The sequence below is a fragment of the Pteropus vampyrus genome, unplaced genomic scaffold (assembly GCF_000151845.1).
Source record: "Pteropus vampyrus isolate Shadow unplaced genomic scaffold, Pvam_2.0 Scaffold2, whole genome shotgun sequence".
Taxonomy (NCBI): domain Eukaryota; kingdom Metazoa; phylum Chordata; class Mammalia; order Chiroptera; family Pteropodidae; genus Pteropus; species Pteropus vampyrus.
The window spans coordinates 18,378,285-18,401,723 of NW_011888783.1; the positions used below are offsets into that span (position 1 = coordinate 18,378,285).

At 33.6% G+C, this 23,439-nt stretch overlaps 1 protein-coding gene across 1 annotated transcript in view; it reads left to right on the top strand.

Moving 5' to 3' along the window:
• TLK1 (tousled like kinase 1) overlaps window positions 1-18,465 on the top strand; it is a 132,462-nt gene extending 113,997 nt beyond the window's left edge. Inside the window, exons 14-21 of the mRNA XM_023528456.1 lie at window positions 2,344-2,425; window positions 6,501-6,592; window positions 6,676-6,765; window positions 6,914-7,083; window positions 7,315-7,450; window positions 9,058-9,169; window positions 10,120-10,227; window positions 15,495-18,465. Of these exons, the coding sequence (XP_023384224.1) occupies window positions 2,344-2,425; window positions 6,501-6,592; window positions 6,676-6,765; window positions 6,914-7,083; window positions 7,315-7,450; window positions 9,058-9,169; window positions 10,120-10,227; window positions 15,495-15,671 (967 nt within the window). The 3' untranslated portion in view covers window positions 15,672-18,465. The remainder of the gene's footprint in view (window positions 1-2,343; window positions 2,426-6,500; window positions 6,593-6,675; window positions 6,766-6,913; window positions 7,084-7,314; window positions 7,451-9,057; window positions 9,170-10,119; window positions 10,228-15,494) is intronic.
• Window positions 18,466-23,439: the final 4,974 nt, after the last annotated feature.

Here is a 23,439-nt window from a genome sequence, read left to right on the forward strand (position 1 = left end):
GTGCGTGCGTGTGTGTGTGTATTTCAAATGTAAGGTCTAGGAATAATCTGTGGTTCTGTTTTCTTCCTCTTTTAACTATTATAAAGTATCTTCATTTTATTTGTTTTATACTAGTAAATTATTCCCCCTTAAATTAAAATTTGTATGTACCAGAAATAAAATTTTCAGCTCATTTTGTGTTGTAAGTCAGTTTCAGAATACCTTGCAGTCATTTTCAGTTTAGACATTATAAAAATAGATTTCATGTAGTACAGAATAAAACTCAGCATCTCATTAGGGATAGATTTTTATGTGGAGGATGATTTCTTGAAATAGGCTTTTTCCTTTTTCCATCTTTTAGGTGTTGAAAAGAGCACTTTGGTCTTTTAAGTCAGTGGTACTTTATAATACACTATTGTTCCTGTCACTGTAAAAAAATTGATGCATGGGTAAAAATATCTTTTTTATATCGCAAATAAATTGAGCTTGTTATAGTCCCCTCTCTTCATTTTCAGGAAGAGGCAGAAATACAGGCAGAACTTGAACGGTTGGAAAGAGTCAGGAATCTTCACATTCGAGAGCTCAAAAGAATAAATAATGAAGATAATTCACAGTAAGTCATTATTTGTATTTCAGTTTTACATGATAAAAGTTTTTCTCCTCTGTGCGGAGCATAAACAGTCTTTCTTTGTTGGGGGTGCTTCTTATCATATTTAGAAGAAGATCCACGGCCTTTCCTATGGCTCAGAAGGTCTTGTATGATCTGGTTTCTGGTCACCTCACCACCCCAGCTCTCTCATCTTCACCTTACTTATATGTTGTAGACATGCAGCCCCCTCGAACTTGTCTGGCACATTCCCATCTCAGGGATTTGGTTTTTTGTCATTTCCTCTGTCTGAAATGTTTCTCCTCTAAATATCTGAGTGGCTTACTCCTTATTTTACTCCAAATAGTCATTTAGATGGGTGACCCCATCTAAAATAGTAGTTCTTATTACCTCACTCCATGCCCTTTCTCAGTATCCTTACCTTGCTTTATTTTTTCATAGCATTTATCACTATCTGGAATTATAAATTTGTATTTCAGTTATTATCTGTTTCCTCATCCTAGAATATAAGCTACATGAGAGGAGGGACTTAGTTTTGTTATTGCTGTATCCTCAGAGCCTAGACCAGTGCCTGGCACATGGTAGGCATGCAATAAATATTTGTTGACTGAATACCAAAGTTAATATTACAGTAGTGAAGGAGAAATTATTTTAACTAAAGTGATTTCAGTAAACCATATATCTAGCATTTGGATATGTGAGAAAAAATAGAAAAGTTTAAGTGATAGTCTCTGTCCTTAATCCCTGATTATAACAATGAGCGCCATAGATATTAAATGCTAATGGAATTCAAAGAAAAGAAAAATACCTGTGGGCTGGTGGGAGCTTTATGAAGAAGATAGAAATTATTCAAGAAAATGGAAACTAAGCAAGGCATTACTTGGGTTTAATTAGTGTAGAGGAGAGTAAGGATATCCTTTTACACTTTAAGACTTGATATGTAATTTAAAGCCTCCTGCTCTAATGAGAGTAGCAGAATTGAAAGTGGTCAATTTCTGCTATGAAATATTAGTATCTTGCTTAAACGAAGGCCTATTTGTGATCATCTGTGTACGTGTAATTCATAAATATACAGATCTTTCCAGTGTTTGAGGTGAATAAAATAATATAGTTGTGGAATAACCTAAATTGTACCAGATGAAAATTCTAATGAAACAGATTGAACAAAACTAATTAACAATTGGATGTTCTGAAAGTTATGTTCAACTCGTTTATGGATATGTAATAGTAGTATTATGAGTGATTTTTTGTTTTTTAAAAAGTTTTCCTTTTTTAATTAGGAATTAAAAATTTATTTATAGTAGTCCAAAGACAGTAAAATTTAATCTGGCTGAAGGCTAGTTTATAAATACAAATATTTTTAATAATGTCATTACTATAAAATTTTGATTAATCATAACTCTCAACATAAAGTATATTTTTCCAAGGGAAGTGATTCCTGCTGAGTAGATACAGGGTTTCATAAAGCTCTAGGCAACACAATGGTTGTAGATCTTTATCATAGAGCTATAATTGGTCATTGAATCTGAATATTCAGCTATAAATTTTAAGCTTTGTGAACACCAAAGATTAAGATGGGTGATAGCCATGCAGATAGAGAAAGAAGAGAAGTATGGAAAAGAATTCAAAATCAGCAATAGAGTAACTGAGAAAGAAATAGCTAAGAGTAGAATAAGTGAGTGTCATTTTATTGTGGAAGGAACCTTTATCGTGCGTTTTCATGTGCCTGAGTGTTTTTTTTCCCCCCCAACCTTAAGGTTCAAAGATCACCCAACGTTAAATGAAAGATATTTATTACTTCATCTGCTTGGTAGAGGTGGCTTTAGTGAAGTGTATAAGGTAATGTAAATTTTTTTCTGTTCTTCACACTAATATAGCAAAGATACAGGAGTATAGGTTTCCGCTGTTATCCAAAAGTAGAGTGTTCCTATGAAAACTTTCATAAGCCAAAACAGAATAAAGCAAAGAAACAGTTACCATTAATTTATAAGGAAATTTTTTTCGAGTATTCTCAGATCCTCAAAATAATCTACCAAATCATACCAAATACACTTAATTACATCCAGTTTTATGCTAAGCACAACACCCTTATGAGCTCTCTTAGGCTTTTCTGATACCTTAGGGCTCATCTTGCTAACAGATGCACAAAATAAATTGAGATAAAGCACAGACGCTCACAGACACGGTTTAGAGCTTTGGTGGCTTGGTGCTGGGATCTCGGTGTAGTTCCTGGGGGAAGGAACTTGGAAGTACCACGCTAGCTGCTTGGGGAGTGTGCTGCCTCTGTAATGGCTCACTACAAAACAAACACTGAATGCTCTTTTCACTTCTTGCCATTTTTCATAAAAGTGAAAATCCTCTTTGGGTTTCTTTTCAGTTAGAACAAATGTAGATCTTTTGTAAAAGCAAAGTGGCATAATGCAGACTTTCAAAAAGCAAGAAATACCTGTATGTAGTTAAGAAGTACTTGTCTTTTGCTTACTGATTTATGATTTTTTTGATAGATTTTATGTCCTGGCTCTCATTATAAAAAAGAGTCTGTAGTGGCTTATGTTGTCTTATCTCAAGAGGCTAAAGATGACCCTTGCATCTGCACAGTTCCTCTGGTATTTGGTACCTAGTTACCATTAACCAGTTTGATACATATAACAGCCATCAGAATCAAGATGGGCAGGTAGCCATTTAATATAGTACACTTATGGGAAGATTGTACCCCTATATTTAAACACATGTCAGAAGTCTTACATGTCCTGAATTTACCCAAATTTCTACCTGTTTTAAGGCCAGTGTTTCTTAAATGCGTATGTATAAGCAGAAATTTTTACCATGCTTGATGTTTTATACCTTACTTTTTTTCACTTTACATTGCATCTTTCTGCCCAACCTTTAAATGTTATAGTTCCTAAGGTCTTTTATTCTGTATTTTCCTTTTCAAATCAGTCCTCTCCCATTCACTGAATTATGCGTTTGATTTCACCCTCAGCTGTGTGTGTGTCCCACACTTTCCTTCTGAGCTCTATACTTGATATACATGACTTAATCTACTCACCTTAAGTGAATGTTTTATAAGCACTGCAAACTCATATCTGAATTAAAAGTTATTTTCCTCTTCTCCAGAACCCCTTCTTCTAACACTGAGTCTTAATTAAATACATAGTATCTGCCCAGTCCCTCATTTGAAAAACATTAAAGCCATCTTTCAGTCAGCCTTTCCTTTCCCTTCCCTCAACATAACCAGTCCCTGGTGTTATTAATGTTGTTAAACTCTCCTAAATCCAACAATGACCCTTCTCATTCAGCTTAGCTCAAGGCCTCTTGTTTGCATTGCCACCTGAGCATCCTAGCTGATCACCTTCTTTTGGGCATTAAGTTTCTCCATTTTATGTATGCTGCAGCTAGAGCCTTTTAATAAAATGCAATCTGATCCTCTTCCCTGCTTTATAAGGCCCAGTAGCTTCCCATTTGCTCTTAGTTAGAATGAAGGTCATACTCCCACCTTAAACTTTAATTCCTATAGAAGGCTTTCTTGTTAGTCTGCCTTTTATAATCTCCTTGTGATACTTTTTGCTTCATTATATTTTGGTATAATCGGTGGTTAAGAGCTTGGGTTCTGAAGCCCAACTGGCTGGATTTAAATCCTAATTGTGACTGCTATTAACTAACTATAAACTTGGGCTTATTACTTACCATCCTCTGCCTCACTCTCTTCATCTGTGAATAACAAACAGTACCTGCACCATAGGATTGTGGTAATGATTGAGTTATCACAGGTAAATAACAGAGCATTGGTGCTTAGTAAATGTAAGCTCATCAGATTATTATTAGAAATTCTCTCTGTTCAAACAGATAAGAACTGTGCTTTTGTGGTTTACTAAGACATCTTAGATTGTTCTGACTCTGGGAAAAATTATGGAATTTGCATTTAGAGAACTTCAATTCTGATTTTGGTTCAACCTTGAACTATTTCTTGGGTTTGTTTTGTTAACTTGGATAAGTAATAAGCATCATGGGCCTCATCTTCCTCACCCATCAGGTGTGATCCGTGAGTTCTTCCAATTCCTACATCTCTTATTCTAATGGTAGTTCATCCTTAAGCACTGTAATTTAATGGTTGAAGTAGACTTACCCAGGTCACAAGGTAGAAAAGATCATAATAGCTCACTCTGAATCTAAAACTCACCAAAAGTAGTTAGCTACTACCAGCTTAGCCTAAAAGTTACCCAGCTCCTGAGCCTACTAATCACAGCCCTCTGCTACTGCCCAATAGTATTTCCACATATAGGGGCTATATAAGCCTTTTTGAAGAAAAGGCTTATTTAGAAATTAGAAAATGCAGATTGGCACCTAATGACTTGAACCTTCAATACTGTCCTAAACATAAATTCACTCCAGCCCTTACAAAGCTCATTCATGGTTGCCAGGTCCATTGGGAAACAAAGCAACAGATTGTAAGTCAAAACTTATAGACTTATTTATACCAAGGTGGAAATTATTGACTCAGTTGCTCAGTGATTACCATCTTAGCCTTATGAGAAGGTATACTTTACTCAACCTTGGGAGAAGGGTGTCATATGTAATTATTATAATCAATATACACCGATATTAACTTATTAGTATACTTAAAATGTTATTTTCATCTATTATCTTTTATTATGATTGCCTTTGAATTTTATCCTTTATGGCCTTGCTTTCTCTCACATGAACCTTTTTTGTTCTTTCTATTTCATTAAACCCAACTTTTAATAATATAATTAATGTTTATTGGATATTTACTATGAATTATATATTATTCTAAACACCTATATTTCATCCCATTTAATCCTCTAAACAACCCAAACTTTATAAATGAAACTGAGGCTGAGAGGGTATTAGCACAAAGTCATCAGCTAATATAAGTTTATCTGACTCCAAAGTAAATATTCTTAATTACTCCAGTCTATATTATTTCTGATCTCATGCCTTTATAATTTTTGATAAGCAGTTTACTCCTACTGCTTATTTTTAGGTTAAATTGATGGGGAGAGTAGGGACAGGGGACCTTCTTTCTAATAAGTATGTAAGCTTCTAAATGTTTTCTAAAAGGGGCACCTTTGTATATAAATCACAGTAGGACCTAAATCATCAAATCTCTCTCTAATGCATTGTTTTTTTAAAAACATTTTAAAAAATCACCTGAAGCCTTAATACTGACTGTTCCTTATTTTGTTATTTATGAAATAGGCTGGTGATTTAAACAACCCAGTATATAAAACCCTTTTTTTGAGACAACCAGGGAAAATTAAAGAAAAGTTGGATATCAGAGGTTAGGAATTATTATTGATGTAGTTAGGAGTGATAATGATACGTGGTTAATGGTTATGGTTCTGTTTGAACAGTTCCATAGTCCAAGTTTAGAATTTTTTTAAACAGTTGGGAAATTGTTAGGAATGTTTTAATTTTCAACAAAATGGGGTAAAAAGATGGAGAATTGCTGGGGAAAGCTAGAGAAGAAAGGTTTTCTTTATCTAATCCACAAAAGCATTAGAGCCATCTGTTTTCCTGACTGCTTTCTGCTACTGCCAATATAGAAGAGAAGGTTCATATTAGAAACAAACAACAAAAAAATAGCTTTATTGTTTTATCTTGATTTCAGTATATTGGCATTTGTAAAATTTGTGAAAATTGACATTAAAGTTTTCTCAGGCTTAGCACCATGGAATTTGTATCTTGTTTTTGATAATAAATGTATCATCGAACTATATACAATCTTAGCAGAGATGATCACCAAAAATTGTAATATATATTCTAATTCCATATTATTGCAAGAATTGTCACCAAAATGTTTGTTCTTTTTTATTTTTCCAAAATGTTTTTTTAAAATCTCTAGCTATTCAGTTGGTCTTTGGTCCTAACTCTTCTATGACTTGAATCCTAGGCTTTTGACCTTTACGAACAAAGATATGCTGCTGTGAAGATTCATCAACTTAACAAAAGCTGGAGGGATGAGAAAAAGGAAAACTACCACAAGTAAATATTAATACTCATGGTTTTTATTAGTTTAAAATATATTTCTTGGTCATGGGGAATTAATATACTCTCTCTTCCCATAGACATGCCTGCAGAGAGTATAGAATACACAAAGAACTGGATCACCCCAGAATAGTTAAACTGTATGATTATTTCTCCTTGGATACAGATACGTAAGTGAATATAAGGATTAAGTAAAGATGTGTTTGCTTTTGCTTTCCCTTTTCTGTGGTGATGGTATAAATATCTTCATTTTTCCTTTGTGATTCTGAATTATTGTATAGTATTTTATGTCTAATTGTTTTCTCTTCTCCATTTTAGGTTTTGTACAGTGTTAGAATACTGTGAAGGCAATGACTTGGATTTCTATCTGAAGCAACATAAATTAATGTCAGAGAAAGAAGCTAGATCTATTGTAATGCAAATTGTAAATGCACTAAGATATCTCAATGAAATCAAACCTCCTATTATACATTATGATCTTAAGCCAGGTAATTAATAAACTGTCTAAATAATTTTTTAAGCCCCAAAGAGTATAGTTTTTAAAAGTCAATGGAATACTAGAATTTAAAGTCTTTTTATCATATCACATTTTAAAATTATATTTTCATTTTTAAATGTGTATTTTAAATACATATTTACTTCCCAAAAGTTAGCTTAAGTAGTAAAGGTAATGTTTTTCATCTAGGTATCATTAAAAGAACCTTATATTTTGTTCTCAGGAAATATCCTTCTAGTAGATGGAACGGCATGTGGAGAAATCAAAATCACTGATTTTGGTCTGTCCAAGATTATGGATGATGATAGCTATGGTGTAGATGGAATGGATCTAACTTCCCAAGGGGCAGGCACTTACTGGTAAATGTATTACTAAATATATCAAAATTGTCTGATTAGTAACAAGGCTTTTTTGAGAGTGTAGTTTTTCTGTTCATTTGCCTTTAAGGTTACTCTGGTGATGGTACTGCTATGAAGTCTCTGAGTTGAGAGGTAGACTACTCTCATCAGTTGTCTTTTCTCATCTGTTCTTAACTGTAAATATCAGCATACTAGAGGGAGAAAGACTCAACATTAGCAAGTGACTTCAGTACCTATCTAGAAACTCCAAAAATGGAGAATTTATGGTTTTTCCTCTGTAGTATTAGACTGTTTATCACTAAAGAAGATATTTACATAAATACAGCATCTTAAGTATTACAAACAATAAGCAACAAACACCTCTCTAGAGGTTTTGTGGTTACAGTTTGTTGGAGATGGATGTTTTGTTGATCATGGAAGGAGAGGTATTTGGCATATTCTTGGCCTTTGGACTTAATTTTCAAAAATACCTTTTATTGACTTCCTGTGGTTAGATATAAGTCTAGATAGAACCATAGATTCACAGATATGTCTAAATGAATGTCATTCCCTTTGGAGTTACCTAACTGTTGACAAAAACTACTTCAGTGTAAACTGTCAAACTTGTCAAATTCACTAAAGTGGAGAACAGAAACTAAAATTTCAAAAGTTAGTTTTCACAATAAATTAGTTGAGCAAAAGGAGTGAAATTTTAATTGGAAGGGAAATAACTATACTTAATTTTATTGGACAAGATGGTGACTACAAACAAATGTGACATTGTGGTTTCAAGAACAGTCCTCACACAGTTAGCCTGAGTGCATAATGACCTGTTCCATAAGATATGTATAGACTCTACTTTTCATAAAGTGAATTGGAACGGTTAGGGAACTTACTAGAGATTATCATATTCAAAAGCATGAGGGACAAAAGAACAGTGTGAAGACCCAAGTGAATTGGCTTTGCCTAGCCAATTTTGTGGGGATGGGAGAGAAGAGTACAGATGTTGGAAATTTAAGTTGTTGTTAGAGTAGGTCAGGTCTTGTGTTACAAATATGAGGTCTGTCTTTGGCAGTGAGTGATGTTGAGATTCTTTTAAGCAAAAGAACCACCTGATTAGGTATGTGTTTTAGGAAGAGAACTACCTACAGTTTGAATGCTGGTGAAAGGGGGTTATAAGTGGGAGAGGTTTTTCTCCTATCATTCTCAAAACATTGTCATTTCAAATGATTTTTTACTTTTATAGGTAATATATAGGTCATACTTTAGATGTATATGTAATTTTTATCCTTATAGATATTTAATATTACAGATAATATATAGTATACTTTAGAGATATATATCTGGATTTTAGATAATATATAATTTTAGATAATCTATAATATATATTATACTTAAGATATATATTATATATATATTGCATACTTTATCACAAAGTTGTATGTTTTGGCTCTAGAGTCAAATCCTACTAGTATGTAATCATTCAGAAGTTTAGTGATTTTCATTGATGGAAGTCCTAAGGTTTGTGTATGGATAAAATTAGATAAAATTAGTGTTCTGAGATTTTACACTCACAAGGTTTTAAATTATAGTGTCTTTTTTTCCTTTTTCTCCCCAAAAAACTATAGGTATTTACCTCCTGAGTGTTTTGTAGTTGGGAAAGAACCACCAAAGATTTCCAACAAGGTTGATGTGTGGTCAGTTGGAGTCATCTTCTTTCAGTGTCTTTATGGTAGAAAAGTAAGTTAAAAGTATACCAGATTCAGCTGTATGTAGATAAGTTGAATTTTCTCCTCTTAAATATAGTTTCATTAACTTGAAGTTAAAAGTTAGTTCAGATCCCTCCAAGAAATCCAGGTTTCTTCTCTGTTTCTCCCTAAAATTTCCATGGACCAGAATTATTTTAATGTCATAACAGTTTACTTGGCCTGCTTTTTCCCTTTTTTAACTTAAGGAAAAGTAGTAACTATCTGTGAACAGAACTGACCTTCTCTACTGTTAGGAATATTGGATCAAACTCTTTTCATTATCCCCTATTCTCTCTACTACCTCCCACCCTCTGCCCCACCACACACACAGTTTGGCCTGGGCATGGTTTCCCCATGTTTCCTCAGAGAATTCTGCTAAACTTAGTCTTCATTCTTTCCAAGTCTCTCTTTATACTGAAGTTGCAACAACAAACTGCCATTGATACGATCTAATTTCCATCCAGTCCCTTGATCAGTATGAAAAGAGAACTTAAGGTACTTGACTGGGAATTCACTGCAAGTTAGGACCAAACCCAGAGCTATTTGATTTAAGTTAGTATATCATGTTCAAAGTACTTTATTCTTCAGTCTTTTCACAGATGTTTCCACTACTTCATTTCTTCTCTAATCAAACTTCATTTTTAAATACTCAGAATAAGTTTTAAATTTCTTATGTTTTTATTTTATCTTAAGTGCATATATTGCAATGGCATTATTTTCTATGGCTTATTCACAATGTTTCAGCTATGTTGAGGATGATTATTAGATAGGCTTTCTTGGCTCGCTACCAGTTATAACCTTGTTGCTATGATAATGCATCTCAACTTCCATATCATTGAGAATAAGATTTTTTACAATGCAAATCATTTGTATCTTGGGAATTCACTGATATTATCTGTTTAAATTTTTTTGAGATAAATTTCTCAACATTTTATTTTTTAGCCATTTGGTCACAATCAGTCTCAACAGGACATTCTTCAAGAAAATACAATATTAAAAGCCACAGAAGTCCAGTTCCCTGTAAAGCCGGTTGTAAGCAGTGAAGCAAAGGTATTCAATTTATGTAAATGTTTTGAGAAGTAAATTTTATTTCATAAATTGTGCTTAAAACAAAGTAATTACTTACTACTAAGTAAAAATAAAAGAGATTTCCATTGTAGGCAAATCTGTCCAGTCAGGGCTGATTTGCTCTGGAAAAAAGTTGCTCAGGCCTTTGGTTGTGATAGTTTTCTTTAAGCACCCAGATATAATCCCTGATTCTTGGTGCATACCAGCTTGCTTTGAAAACTAGGGGAGGTGGGTGGGGAATCACAAGATCTGGGCCCATCATTACTTTTATGTCTTATATAAGTTTATCAGTAAATATCGAGATTTTTAATATTTAAATATATAGTTGACCCTTGAACAATGTGGGTTTATACTGCACAAGTCCACTTATACATGGTTCTTTTTTTCAATAAATATACTGGAAAATTTTTTGGAGATTTGCAACAATTTGAAAAACTTGTAGATGAACCCCATATCCTAGAAATATCTAAAAAATTAAAGTGTCATGAATGCAAAAAATATGTACATATTTTCTCATTTTCTGTAACTTTATTATAAGAATACAGTATATAATACATATACAAAATATGTCTTAATCAGCTAAGTTATCAGTAAGGCTTCAGGTCAGCAGTAAACTATTAGTAATAACATGGATTTTCAACTGCATAGGGAGGGGTTGGTACCCCTAACTCCCCATAATGTTCAAGGGTCAACTCTATAAGAAATAATAAAAATATTCTGTTGATACTTTATATACATTATCTTTTAACAATCTTGAGGGTATAGGTATTTTTGCCAAGCCATAGCAAAAGTATCTTGTCCAGAATCATACCAGCTAATAAGTAGCAGAGCTATTTGATCTTATGCTGCCCTGTAGTAGCTCTTGAGAAAGGCTAACCACCTCTTCAGTTCTGCTTTGCGTGTAGGAGTTGGTGAATCTGTAACAAATGGTTTTCTGTAGTTCTGATCTATGTGTGTATCTGATAACGTGAAATAGCTATTTCTGTTAGCAAGACATTTATGGTGCTTAATATTGTCCCACCTTCCTCCTATTGGCCTTTCACGTTTGCATTTTTATTCTTGCTTTATCACAACGTTCATTTCTCTCTGACCACTCCCCTATCCCATTTGGAGTGTTCTTTTTAAACCCTGTGAAATTCCTAAGACAAACACATGAAGTTCACATTTTTTTCCAGTATGAATAGTCAGCCATAAGAATTATTCATAAACACGCATTATATAGTTTCTATATTTTTACAGATCAGCATTATTAGGTATCCCTGATTGAGGTAATAATGGCCTTCATAATAGAAAATGTACTGCCTTTTGTGTAACTTCAGTATGTTTATTAGAACTGTCCCATATTTCATTTTATCCATTACATCTTTATTGGCTTCTTGCAAATTATTTGAATGACTTTTAGAAGATTTTGACAATTGAAAACTGACATTCCTGTTTTAAAGCATAATGAGTTATTTTCATGAGGTAATTATGCTCCTTTAAAAAGATCTTGACAATGCTAGCATCTCAATTTCGTTGTTTTTCAATCTGTAGCATCAGTGAGAATAAAAACTAAATGAATTTAGCCAATGCAGGACCATTTATTATTTTTTAATGACTAAGAATGAATGCAATGTGACAAAAAGTCCGATTTACCATCTCTGATTTTATCCCTTAGGCTCTTTATAGGTGCTATAGTCACTGTTTCGGAACCTGGGAAGGCAGGGAGGGTCACATTGTTTTTTATTTTTTAACCTCTTGTCCCTACAGAATACACCTTTGCCAAGTACCTCTACTGACCTGGTATGGGCATCTTAAGCACATTTAGTCCTTATATATTTCTTAACCTTGCTGTTGGCCAGAGAGTATGCCATTTATAGCCATAATTTTTTTTTTCTTATTGAGAATAAAGACTTTTAGATGAAGGGAACACTGAAGGACATTTCCTTTTAAACTCTGCCTTCAACGTGTCAGTTACTCTTGATTTTTTTCTATATCGTAGTCATTTTCAGAATAGCCTCAAACTTTTTTTGTTTAAACCTTAAAAAGATAAGACCTAAGGGATCAGAAATACTTTTGATAAATATTAGTAAGCTAACCATGATATAATGATGAGCTAGATTTGGTTTGAGAAAAAAATCTAATGAATTTCAAATAACATGCACAGTAGTTAAAATCGAAGTTTAATCACATTAAGAAGTATGCATCTTAGTTTTTCTGTAAATGGTTTAATTCATGAATTTATGTGGCAGTTAAGAATTTCAAGACAAGCTAGTTATTTCTCGTGTCAGCAGTAAGGGAAAGAATTATCAATTATCCCTTGAGAATGTTTTATCTGTTGCAAAAAAAATAATGGATGAATCAAGGTCTGCCCTGCAGACTTTAAATTTTTATTTTTAAATTTTTTATACACACCCAAATAGATTAGTAAATGTTTCATAATTATTTTAAAATTTCTTACAATAATGAATGATGGATATAGCTCTAATTATCCATCCTTATTCATACAATGTATGGATTAAAGTAACCAACAGATCCACTGTTACAGATAAACAGGATAATCAGAGTTTTCACTTAGTCATAACTTCCTTTCCAAACTCCACTGCTCTCCTTCAGGCATAGTGTGACACCCCATAGGTAAGAACCAACTCCCTCTACCAGGTGTGTGTCAAAAAATTGTCCGGTGTCTCCTGGCTATCATGACTGACTACCAAGTACCAGAGCAGACAGAAAAACAGCAAGAGAAGGCAGGCCCAGATCCTGAAGGCTTTGTCTACCTTGCCAGACTAATCCCTTTGAAGATTCACTGACAAACAAAGGAGTACATTTACGTAAAGGTCAAAACTAGAACCCAACTATGGTGTTAAAAGTTAAGATAAGGTTACCCAGGTAGTCTGTAGGCAGAGCCTATGCCTGGAAGACAGCATGAAGAGACTTAAGTTTTTGTAAAGTTCTTTTTCTTGATCTGGTTGCCAGTTACATAGATATATTCACTTTTTACTATTCACATATTTAAAATACACAAATCCTAATTCAGTAGATTTTTTGTATAAGAAGCTATTCTCAAGGATAGGATACATAAAACCAGTTTGAGAAGGAAAAAAGATAGTGGTTATATTTAGCTTTTTCAAAAGTGTACTGGTGTACAATGTTAACCTAAGAAACAAAAACCAGATAGAAGTGTCCTGTGTTCCCTTTAGCTAAATAAAGTCTTTATATTCAATAGGATAAAAAGTATTATGGCTAAAAATGACATACCCTCTGGCCAAACTAAATTGATAGAGGGTGAGGGAATTATTTTAGCAGAATAAAAATTCTAGAAAAAAGAAGTGTCAGAGTTTTCTAAATATAAATGAAGCATTTCATATTCAACATAATGTTGGAAGTCCTAGCCAGAGCAGTTATGCAAGAAAAAGAATGAAAAGGAATCTAAATCAGAAAGGAAGAACTAAAACTCATTATTTACAGATGATATATTATACAGTTGACCCACATAGTAAACCCCCGTTGTTCAAAGATTAGTTAGCCATTGGGTATCACACATGTGGAGGGCTGACTTAAGTTATGTGGGGATTTCAACTGCACTGGCAGTCGGTGCCCCTAACCCTCACATTGTTCAAGGATCAACTATGTGTAGAAAACCCTAAACACACCACCAAAAAGCTGTTAGAACTAATCAATGAATTCAGTAAAGTGGCAGAATGCAAAATCAATATATATAAATCTGTTGTATTTCTGTACAATAATGAACTATGAGAGAAATAAAATAATCGTATCAAAAAGAATAAAATACCTAGGAATAAATTTAACCTAGGAGATGAAAGACCTGTACACTGAACTATTTATAAGACTTTAAGAAATTAAAGAAATAGAAATACATGGAAAAATATTCCATGCTAATAGATTGGAAGAATTATTATTGTAAAAACATTAATACTACCCAAAGCCATCTACAGACTCAGTGTAATCCCTACCAAAATTCCAAAGGCTTTTTTCACGGAACTGGAACAAACAAACCTAAAACTTATATGGAACCACAAAAGACCCCAAGTAGCCAAAGCAGTCTTGAGAAAGAAGAACATAACTAGAGGCATCATCTCCCTGATTTCAAACTATATTACAAACTATAGTAATCAAAACAATTATTGACATAAAAACAGACACACAGATCCAGGGAACAGAATTGAGAGCCTAGAAATAAACCCATGCTTAAATGGTCAATTATTTTTCTGAACAAAGGAGCCAAGAATATACAATGGGATTAAGACAGTATGTTCAGTAAATGGTGATGGGAAAATGACCACTACCTTATACAAACATTGACTCAAAATGGATGAAAGACTTGGAGATGTAAAGACCTGAAACCATATAACTCTTAGAAGAAAACATGGGTGGTAAGCTCTTGACATCAGTCTTGGCAAGTATTTTTTGGATTCGACACCAAAAGCAAAGGCAACAAAAACAAGTGGCACACTACATCAGATAAAAGAGCTTCTACACAAAGGAAACCATCAACAAAATAAAAAGACAGAGACTCAAACAGATATTTTATACACCAGTGTTCATACAGCATTATTCACAATAGTAAAACAGTAGAAACAACCTGTCAATCAACAGATGAATGGATAAACAAACTGTGGTATATATGTGGCAGTTGATTATTATTCAGCCTTAAAAAAGGAACGAAATTTTGCTGCATGCTACATGGATGACTCTAAGTGAAATAAGAGATACAAAAGGACAAATACATGATTCTACTTATATTCTAGATATCTTATATAGGTACTTAAAATAGCCAAATCATAACAGAATAATGGTTACCAAGGGCTAGGGGAAGAAGGAATTGGGAGTTATTGTTAAATGGATATGGAGTTTTTAGTTTGAGATGATAGAAAATTTCTGGAGATGGATAATGGTGTTATTGCAGAATGGTGTGAATGGCCTTAATGTCACTGAATTGTACACTCAAAAAGGGTTAAAATGTTAATTTGTTATATATATTTTATCTCCATAAAATTTTTCTGAAAAAAGTGAAGCTTTCCAGTAATACATTTAAATGGTAGCAATAATAATTTAGACTATAAAGGAACCACTAAGGTCTGTGAATTGGGAGCTGAATTTGGAGAATTTTATTTCTACAGAAAAAAATTTCGTAAGATTTGAACTTCTAATAAAGTCTATTGTTTTAAATGTATCCATCCTACTATAAGATTCAGTTGATTGATATTTAGAAAGGAAAAGGTTTTTAATTGCTTTTTTTTTTTTTTAAGGCCTTTATAAGACGCTGTTTGGCATACCGAAAAGAAGATCGATTTGATGTGCACCAACTGGCTAACGACCCATATCTTCTCCCACACATGAGAAGATCAAATTCTTCAGGAAATTTACACATGGCTGGGCTGACAGCACCCCCAACACCCCCTTCTTCAAGCATAATTACTTACTGACTTTCCTCCAAAATTGGCATACCTTTGAATTGCTTCCAGAGGCACACTTGAGTTTGAAAGCATTTGAGTGTTTTTCTTTTCTTTTTTACACAGGACATGGTTGAGAACTGTTTGTGAACTGAAGTTCTTCGTAGCATCATTTGTATGAGAGTGGATCATGGACAGTGAATAAATGTAAACTTCTGACTGTAATTTGGAACAGTGAAGGATGACGGCCTGTTGCACAGAAACAGGAATACCATGTTAAGACAGAAGTAAAATGATTTGTTTGTTTGGGGGAACACTGTAAATAACGTTTATAATACTTAAATACATTTGGTTGTTACTAGAGAGTTCTAATATGAAGGGTAGTTTTTCATTATTTAAAAACACATGGAAAAAAGGAGACATATTTCTAACACAAGAACTATAGTGCCTGGATACATTCTTCAGCATTCGGCAGTTAATCTGCTGAAACCAAAGTAAGAACTGAATGACAGTGACAGTTGTGTTTTTATAGTAATAGAATGTGAGAGTTAGACTCTTTGGACAAAGTTAGACTTTGTCATTTGCTATTCTGGCTTTTACCACATTGTACCTCGAAGTCACATGTCCTTTTTTTCACTGGTTATGTTAAAGGGAGAGCTATTATTCCTAGATACTTTACACCTTTGACAAAATGAGCTGCTTATTTTGAAATCAGTTGAATTCACTAAATTGTAGTATCTCCAGTGTTTTCAACATGTTAGAATTGTTAACAGATATTTTTGTTTTGTTACCAGGCCTTGTTCATTAAAACAAGTGACAGTATGTAACCAAATGCAGACCAGTTCTATGCAGGATAATGATAAATTCCCTTCTAGCTCTATTGTAAATTGTTGTACATATGTCATATTTCAATTATCAAGTTTCAGCAGCTTATTCTTGTACAAATGTTTAAAAATATGGCTTTTCTAATTGGATATTGTATTTTTTTTAAGTCTTGAAGGCGCTTTAATTGCTGCTAAATGATGTTGCTTCTTTGCTAAAAAGATCGAATGACCTCCTTAAAGGTGCAAATTGACTGTACATCATAAAGACATTAAAAGCAGGCATTCATTAACAATCAAGGCATGTAAAAATGGTCCACGTGGGACACATAGAGTTCTCTAAATCAATTTCTTGGGTTCTAGGGCTGTGGAGCACATAGATACTAGATTTATAAATTGTTCATCGTTAGTCTACGTTTCTAGAAGGTTCTTAACAGCAAGGTGGGATGATGGTCCCATAAACAATTTTTTTGTGGTTTGTACAGATTTGTTAAAATGTGAACATTTTCTAACTGCCTTGTATGGTAGAAACCATTATTTTTCAGGATGCTGTATTTTACTCCTGTAAGAATTACTTCTTTATTGTTACACTCATAATGCTGATACTTACATGTAAGTTGTCCATGTTGCCGAAAAAGGAAGCTGTACTTACCACAGATTCTCCTTAATATTGTACAGTTAAACTGTGGCTCTTATTTCTGATATTGCAAGCCATTTTGTTTTTTCATTGTACATACATACATTATCTAAGATGCTGCTGAAATTGTAGAGAATGTAGCCAAAACAGTAATAAACAATGACAGTTAAAATTTAAAGACTATGAAAATTACATTCAAAGGGAGCTTTCAAGATTTAGGATATTGACTCTGACTTGGCTCCTTAAGAATCAGCTGAATAAATTCTTTAAGTATACTTCAAGACAAATATAAAGTGTTTCAAGCTGTTAAAGCAAACTGAATAACCATTATCAAGGTTAATCCTAGGTAAGTAACACTTAGCACTATCAGGAGTGGCTTAACAGCTATATTTGCTCCTCTCTATAGATAAGATAGAAATCCTATTAAAAAATATTGAGTTGGTAGTGAAATGTTAGCATTGATTGAGTGCTTTAGGTGCTGTCCGCATATTTTTCAATATTGTTTTCATCTTTCTGAATCAAAGGACTATGTTCATATAGTAACTACTATTTGAAGTCTTGAATTAGTAAAAATGCTTAGTTTTGTTTAAAATTTTGGTGAAATAAGACGTATAAATCTAACATGAAATTGATTTCTATTAGTGTAGGCGTAGATCACTACTTTGCCATATTTTCGAATGAATGAAAGTGCTAGTGTCAAAATGCAAGAAAAAAAGGGGGGTGAGGGAATAAGCCAAAAATGAAACTTCCTCTGACCTGGGTTTATTTAGGTAATCGTTTAGAATCAAAGATGTATAGGATATGAATCAACTTATAGACTGCCTCTTCCTCCTAAAGCATTTCTAAACAAATGCTATAGATTTTGGATAATATGCCAGTAACCTAGCAGGTACAAGATGGCTAATTTAGCCAAAATGAATAATTTATGTTGTCTTCACATGGGAAATTGGTATCGCTAAATAATTTAAGTTACTCTGGCAATCTCTGGATATATCTTTTGAAGCTTAAATCGTTTTCTAGTTTCCTGAATTCACTCAGAATTAAAGCAGGTATTACATTCCTAAGACAATAGCCAAGGTCTTCTCTCTTAAGTCTCTCATAGGCCTCACTACCTATTAGAGTCAACACTGATAAAAGGTAAAATATACAGTTTTTGCATCTAATTTTAAAATCTTTGATGTGAATTAGCTTTAGTGTGTGTACATTGAGAGAAGAAGTGTAGAAACCACCCTAATAATTTGTAACTCAGGAGTAGGGTAGACACTTGGTTGTTTTTCAAAAATAAAGACTTGGTCTATTTTTTTCCTCACTGGCCACCATCCCCTTCTTTAAAAAAAAAAAAAAAAAAAACCAAAAAACTCAGTTTAAATGGTACATAAAATGTGAACAAATACTTCTACAAATATCTCATTATATGAAGCCAAAATGGTAGAGAGAAACATTTTTGTTGTAGTGGTAATGCAGACTGTCCAGTCTTTAGATTGTCAGTTTACCCTTAGAATTTAATCACATTGCTGTTTGATTTGTATGTGAAAAAGATAGCTTTATACCTTTAAAGTCACATTTGCAGGTCTTTCTCTAAACCCACTTTCAATTTAGAAATGTTAACTGGTAAATTTGCTCCCAAATACACTAAAATTTAATGTTCCGAAGGCATTTCAAAAAAGTGCTTTATCAGCTAGTTTTTTAAATCAGATTATTAGAATTCTCTTTTCTGGGTTTCAAGAATTCGACAACAGTTCTAGAATTTATATAATTTGTCAATTTGAATTGGCTTTGTTTTCTCAAACATCTACATCTTTATTTACCTTCTGCTTTCCTTTCCCTCCCCCTTTTCTTTGAAGATTCCCCTCCCCACCCCCGGAAATTCTACAGTTTTTGAATGGGAAAGATTTGAGTAAATGTGTGTAAATCAACTTCAAAATTGTGCAGAAATCCAGAGAAGAACTTAATAAAAGAATTACTTTTAGTAAGGATTTCACCTAGAATCCTCACTCATTTAAAATACTGGGGAAGTATCACACTGTCAGAATGGCCATCATCAATAAATCAAAAAGCAGCAAGTGTTGGTGAGGATGTGGAGAAAAGGAAACCTTCGTGCACTGTTGGTGGATTGCAAATTGGTGCAGCCACTATGGAAAACAGTTTGGAGATTCCTCAAAAAATTAAAAGTAGAACTACCTTATGACCCAGCAACTGCACTTCTGGGTATTTACCTGAAGAAAACCAAACCACTAATTCAAAAAGATACATGCACTCGTGTTCTTTGCAGCATTATTTACAAGAGCCAAGATAGGGAAGCAGCCTTAGTGCCCATCAATAGATGATTAGATAAAGAGGTGATACATACATACAATGGAATATTACTCTGCCATAAAAAGGAATGAAACTTAACCATTTGTGACAACATGGATGGACCTGGAAAGTATATGCTAAGTGAAGTCAGAGAAAGATAAATAGCATATGATTTCACTTACATGTGGAATCTAAAGAAATTAATCAAACAATGAAAACATACAGAGAACTGGTGATTGCCAGATTGGATAAGTGGGGTAAGAGAGTTGGGGAGCTGATTTAAAAAAGGTGAAGGAATTAAGAAGCACAAATTGGTAGGTAGAGGATAGTCACGGGAATGTGAAATACAGCATAAGGAATATAGTCAATAATATTGTAATAACTATAGTGCCAGATAGGTACTATAAACTAATTTAGGTGTCACTTTGTAAATTATGTAAATGTCTATCAACTATGCTGTACATCTGAAACAAAATATTGAATGTCAACTAATTTAAAAATAAGAAATAGGGATGTAGACTACACAGGTATGACTTAAAGAAGGGCAATACAGTAGGTTCAAATGTCAACTACAATTTACTACCTGTATTTCAGGTTCCTCATCTGAAAATGATATTAGTATCTACCATATGTGAGGAATAAATGAGTTCATGTATATAAAGCACATAGAACTGTGCCCAGTACATTGTTTTACTATGTATAATAAGCTGCTGCTATTAAGACTCAGTGATGATTCTATTGCTTTTAACCTACATATAAGATGCAGTCTGCTTTCTTCCTGTGATAAATTAACCTCTTTTAAGAAATAGTTTTACAATGCTCAACTCAAATTTCAAACAATGATTAAATTCCCCAAAAATGGAAAGTAAGAAAGTGTAGCAATGTGAAACAAAAAATAGTAACATTGTGTAAACAAGTCAGCAAAAGGATCGCACCCTTACCATTTATGTTGTCATCAGAGGCAATTCTACCCTATTTTTTCTTGCTAGTAACAACCATTTGAGGTAGAATAGGTGGTATTGTCCAAGTTGTACAGAAGAAGAAACTTTGAAGAAGAGAAAATGGATAAGGCCACATAATGAGTAAGTAGTGCATCAGAACTACACAGCTTTTGGGGTCCTGGAGCAAGGTTCTTAACATGCTAACGTCTTGTCTCTTTAGTATAAAACTTGTTTACTGTGTTAAATATTCATGATTTTTCAAAAGTGACAAAACTGAGTACATGTAATTGTCACCATTAAAGAGCAAATCTAAAGAATTCGTCAGCCGTTAGATTAGGAATGTCATCTGAGCCATGCCTTGGCCGTGAGTCATTTGAGAGGGGCTTCTATCTCCATTTAGGTAAGGGAGAGACTGGGTCACAAATCTCCCATTCTCACATTTGTTTTTCATTGCCTTTTTAAGTTGAAGGTCAGATCTGGTTCTACCTAATAGAATTTGATTCACCTTTCTCATCTTTGGCCCACTTTCATGAGCATAGGAGGTATATCCTGTCTCCTCTTCCTAAAGTAGTACCAGTTGGAATCAATAAAACTTTCTAAAACTAATTCTATTAAGTCGATAACTCTCAGCAGGAGGCCCTGGAACTCGAGGGAAACCATTAGTTGTCCATATATGGCTCCTGAACTTTGTCTCTAAAAATCTTCCAAGTCTGATGAAACGACCCATGTTTGGTGCTCCAGCACCGAGATCACAAATGAGTAACCCTGACTTCATCAAATGACTCCTCTTGCTTTAAAAAAATCTCCAAGTAATTAAGTTTAAGTTTTTCTTTACATATGTGATCCATTTTCATCTGAACCTTGGCTCATAACCATTTCCTTGATCTAAACAGCAGATGGGTATGACCAACATCCCACTGTTGGTTGAGTATGTAGTATGTTTGGATTAGAGACCGTTGACATGATCAGAGAGCTACTGAAATTTTATTTTTAGAATATAACATAAATTTAGTAAAATTACTTGATTGAAAAAATGAGTATGGCTAATTTATTCTTAATATTAGTCAACTATTTGAGGTGTTTCAAATTATGTCATTCATACCGCATCCTAGAGCATCTCTTTATGAGTACTAATAACCAGATTCATAATTTCCTTTTAATAGGTATTCAGAAGAAGGGTTAAAAATGGGGAAAACATGGATTTTGAAGTCATACCTGGCTTTGCTCTCCAGCTTTGTTACTTAATAATTGTGTAACCTTAGAGAGTCACTAATCTCTAGGCTTACTTTCCACATCTATAAACTCTTTCTACTAATAGCACCTTTCAGGCACTTAGCACCAAGAGTAGGTTCAGAAGTTTTTCCAACTGATATGGCTTGAGCTGATCAGTCAGGCAAAACCTAGCGATAGTGCAGAAGAGAGGGTCAAGATGCCCTTATCTTGGAGTCATCATGGGACATCCTGAGGGAAGGAGTAGAATTCAGGACTTTTCAAGCAGCAGCCATCTGTCAACCACTGTGGGAGAGACTGTATTTTAACTCATATCTGTGCATAAGTATTTAGCATAAGCTATGTCTGTCTGTGGTGAACTCCATAAGGTTCTCCCTTCTCTTCTCCAGTAACATGCACTTCTAATGATAATGGACATAACTTGTGGATTGGAGACCTAACCGGTCTCTGTTAACAGCGGTCCACCCTTTTTTCTTCATTTTAGGGACGCTATTTGGATCCCAGGAATGTTTGTGTTTAAGACACCATGAATATTAACACCATGGTGGTCTATGGACTGATGTATTAGTAAAAAGCTTTATAAGAATTTGAGTTTCTCTCATGGTAACCACAGAGCAAAAACCTATAGTATATATACAAAGATAAAGGAATCTAAGCATACCACTACAGAAAAATCAAATCATGAAGAGAGCAAGAGAAGAAAAGAACTACAAAATAGAAAACAACAAAATGATAATAAGTAGATACCTATTAATAATTACTTTAAATGTAAATGGACTAAATCCAATCAAAAGTTAGAATGCTGAAAAATTTTTTTAAAAGACCTATTTTTGCTGCCGATGAGATTCTCTTCAGCTCTGAAGACACACACAAACTAAAAGTGAAGGGATGGAAAAATATTCCTTCCAAATGGGATGGGGGAAAGCTGGTGTAGCTATACTCATCAGACAAAACAGACTTTAAAACAAAGTAATAAGAGACAAATGCAATACATAATGATAAAGGAGTCAATCCAACATGATATAAATATGCACACAACATTGGAGCACCTAAATATATAAAGTAAACAGACCTAAACAAGAGAAATAGCAATACAATAATAGTAGGGGACTTTAATACACAACTCTCATCAATAGATCATTGAGACAGAAAAATCAATATGGAAACTGGCCTTAAATGACACATTAAACCAATGGACATATAAGATATGTGCACTGCATTCTATCCATAAGCAACAAAATACATTCTTAAGTGCACATGAAACATTCTTCAGTATAGATCATATGTTAAGCCACAAAACATTTTAATAAATGTTAGAAAATTAAAACAATATCAAGCATATTTTCTGACCACAATGCATGAAACTAAGAATCAATTACAAGAAAACAAAAATTCACAAATATGTGGAGAACAGCCAATGTGTCAAAGAAGCAGTAAAATAAATACCTTGAGACAAAATGATAATGGAAACACAACATTCCAAAACTTACAGAATGCAGCAAAAGTAGTTCTGAGAAGGATGTTCGCAGTAATAAATGCCTACACTGAGAAAAAAAATAACCTAACTTTACACCCAAAGAACAAGAAAAAGAACAAATGTAGCCCAATTAGAAGAAGGGAAATAACAGAGCTGAAATAATGTAGCCCAATTAGAAGAAGGGAAATAACAGAGCCGAAATAATGTAGCCCAATTAGAAGAAGGGAAATAATCAGAGCCGAAATGAATGAAATAGAAACTAAAAAAGACAGTAGGAAAGATGGAAGAGCTGGTTCTTTGAAGAGAGAAACAATTGCCAAACCTTTAGATAGACTCACCCAGAAAATGAGGACCCAAATAAAGTCATAAATGAAAGAGGAAATATTGTAATTGATACCAC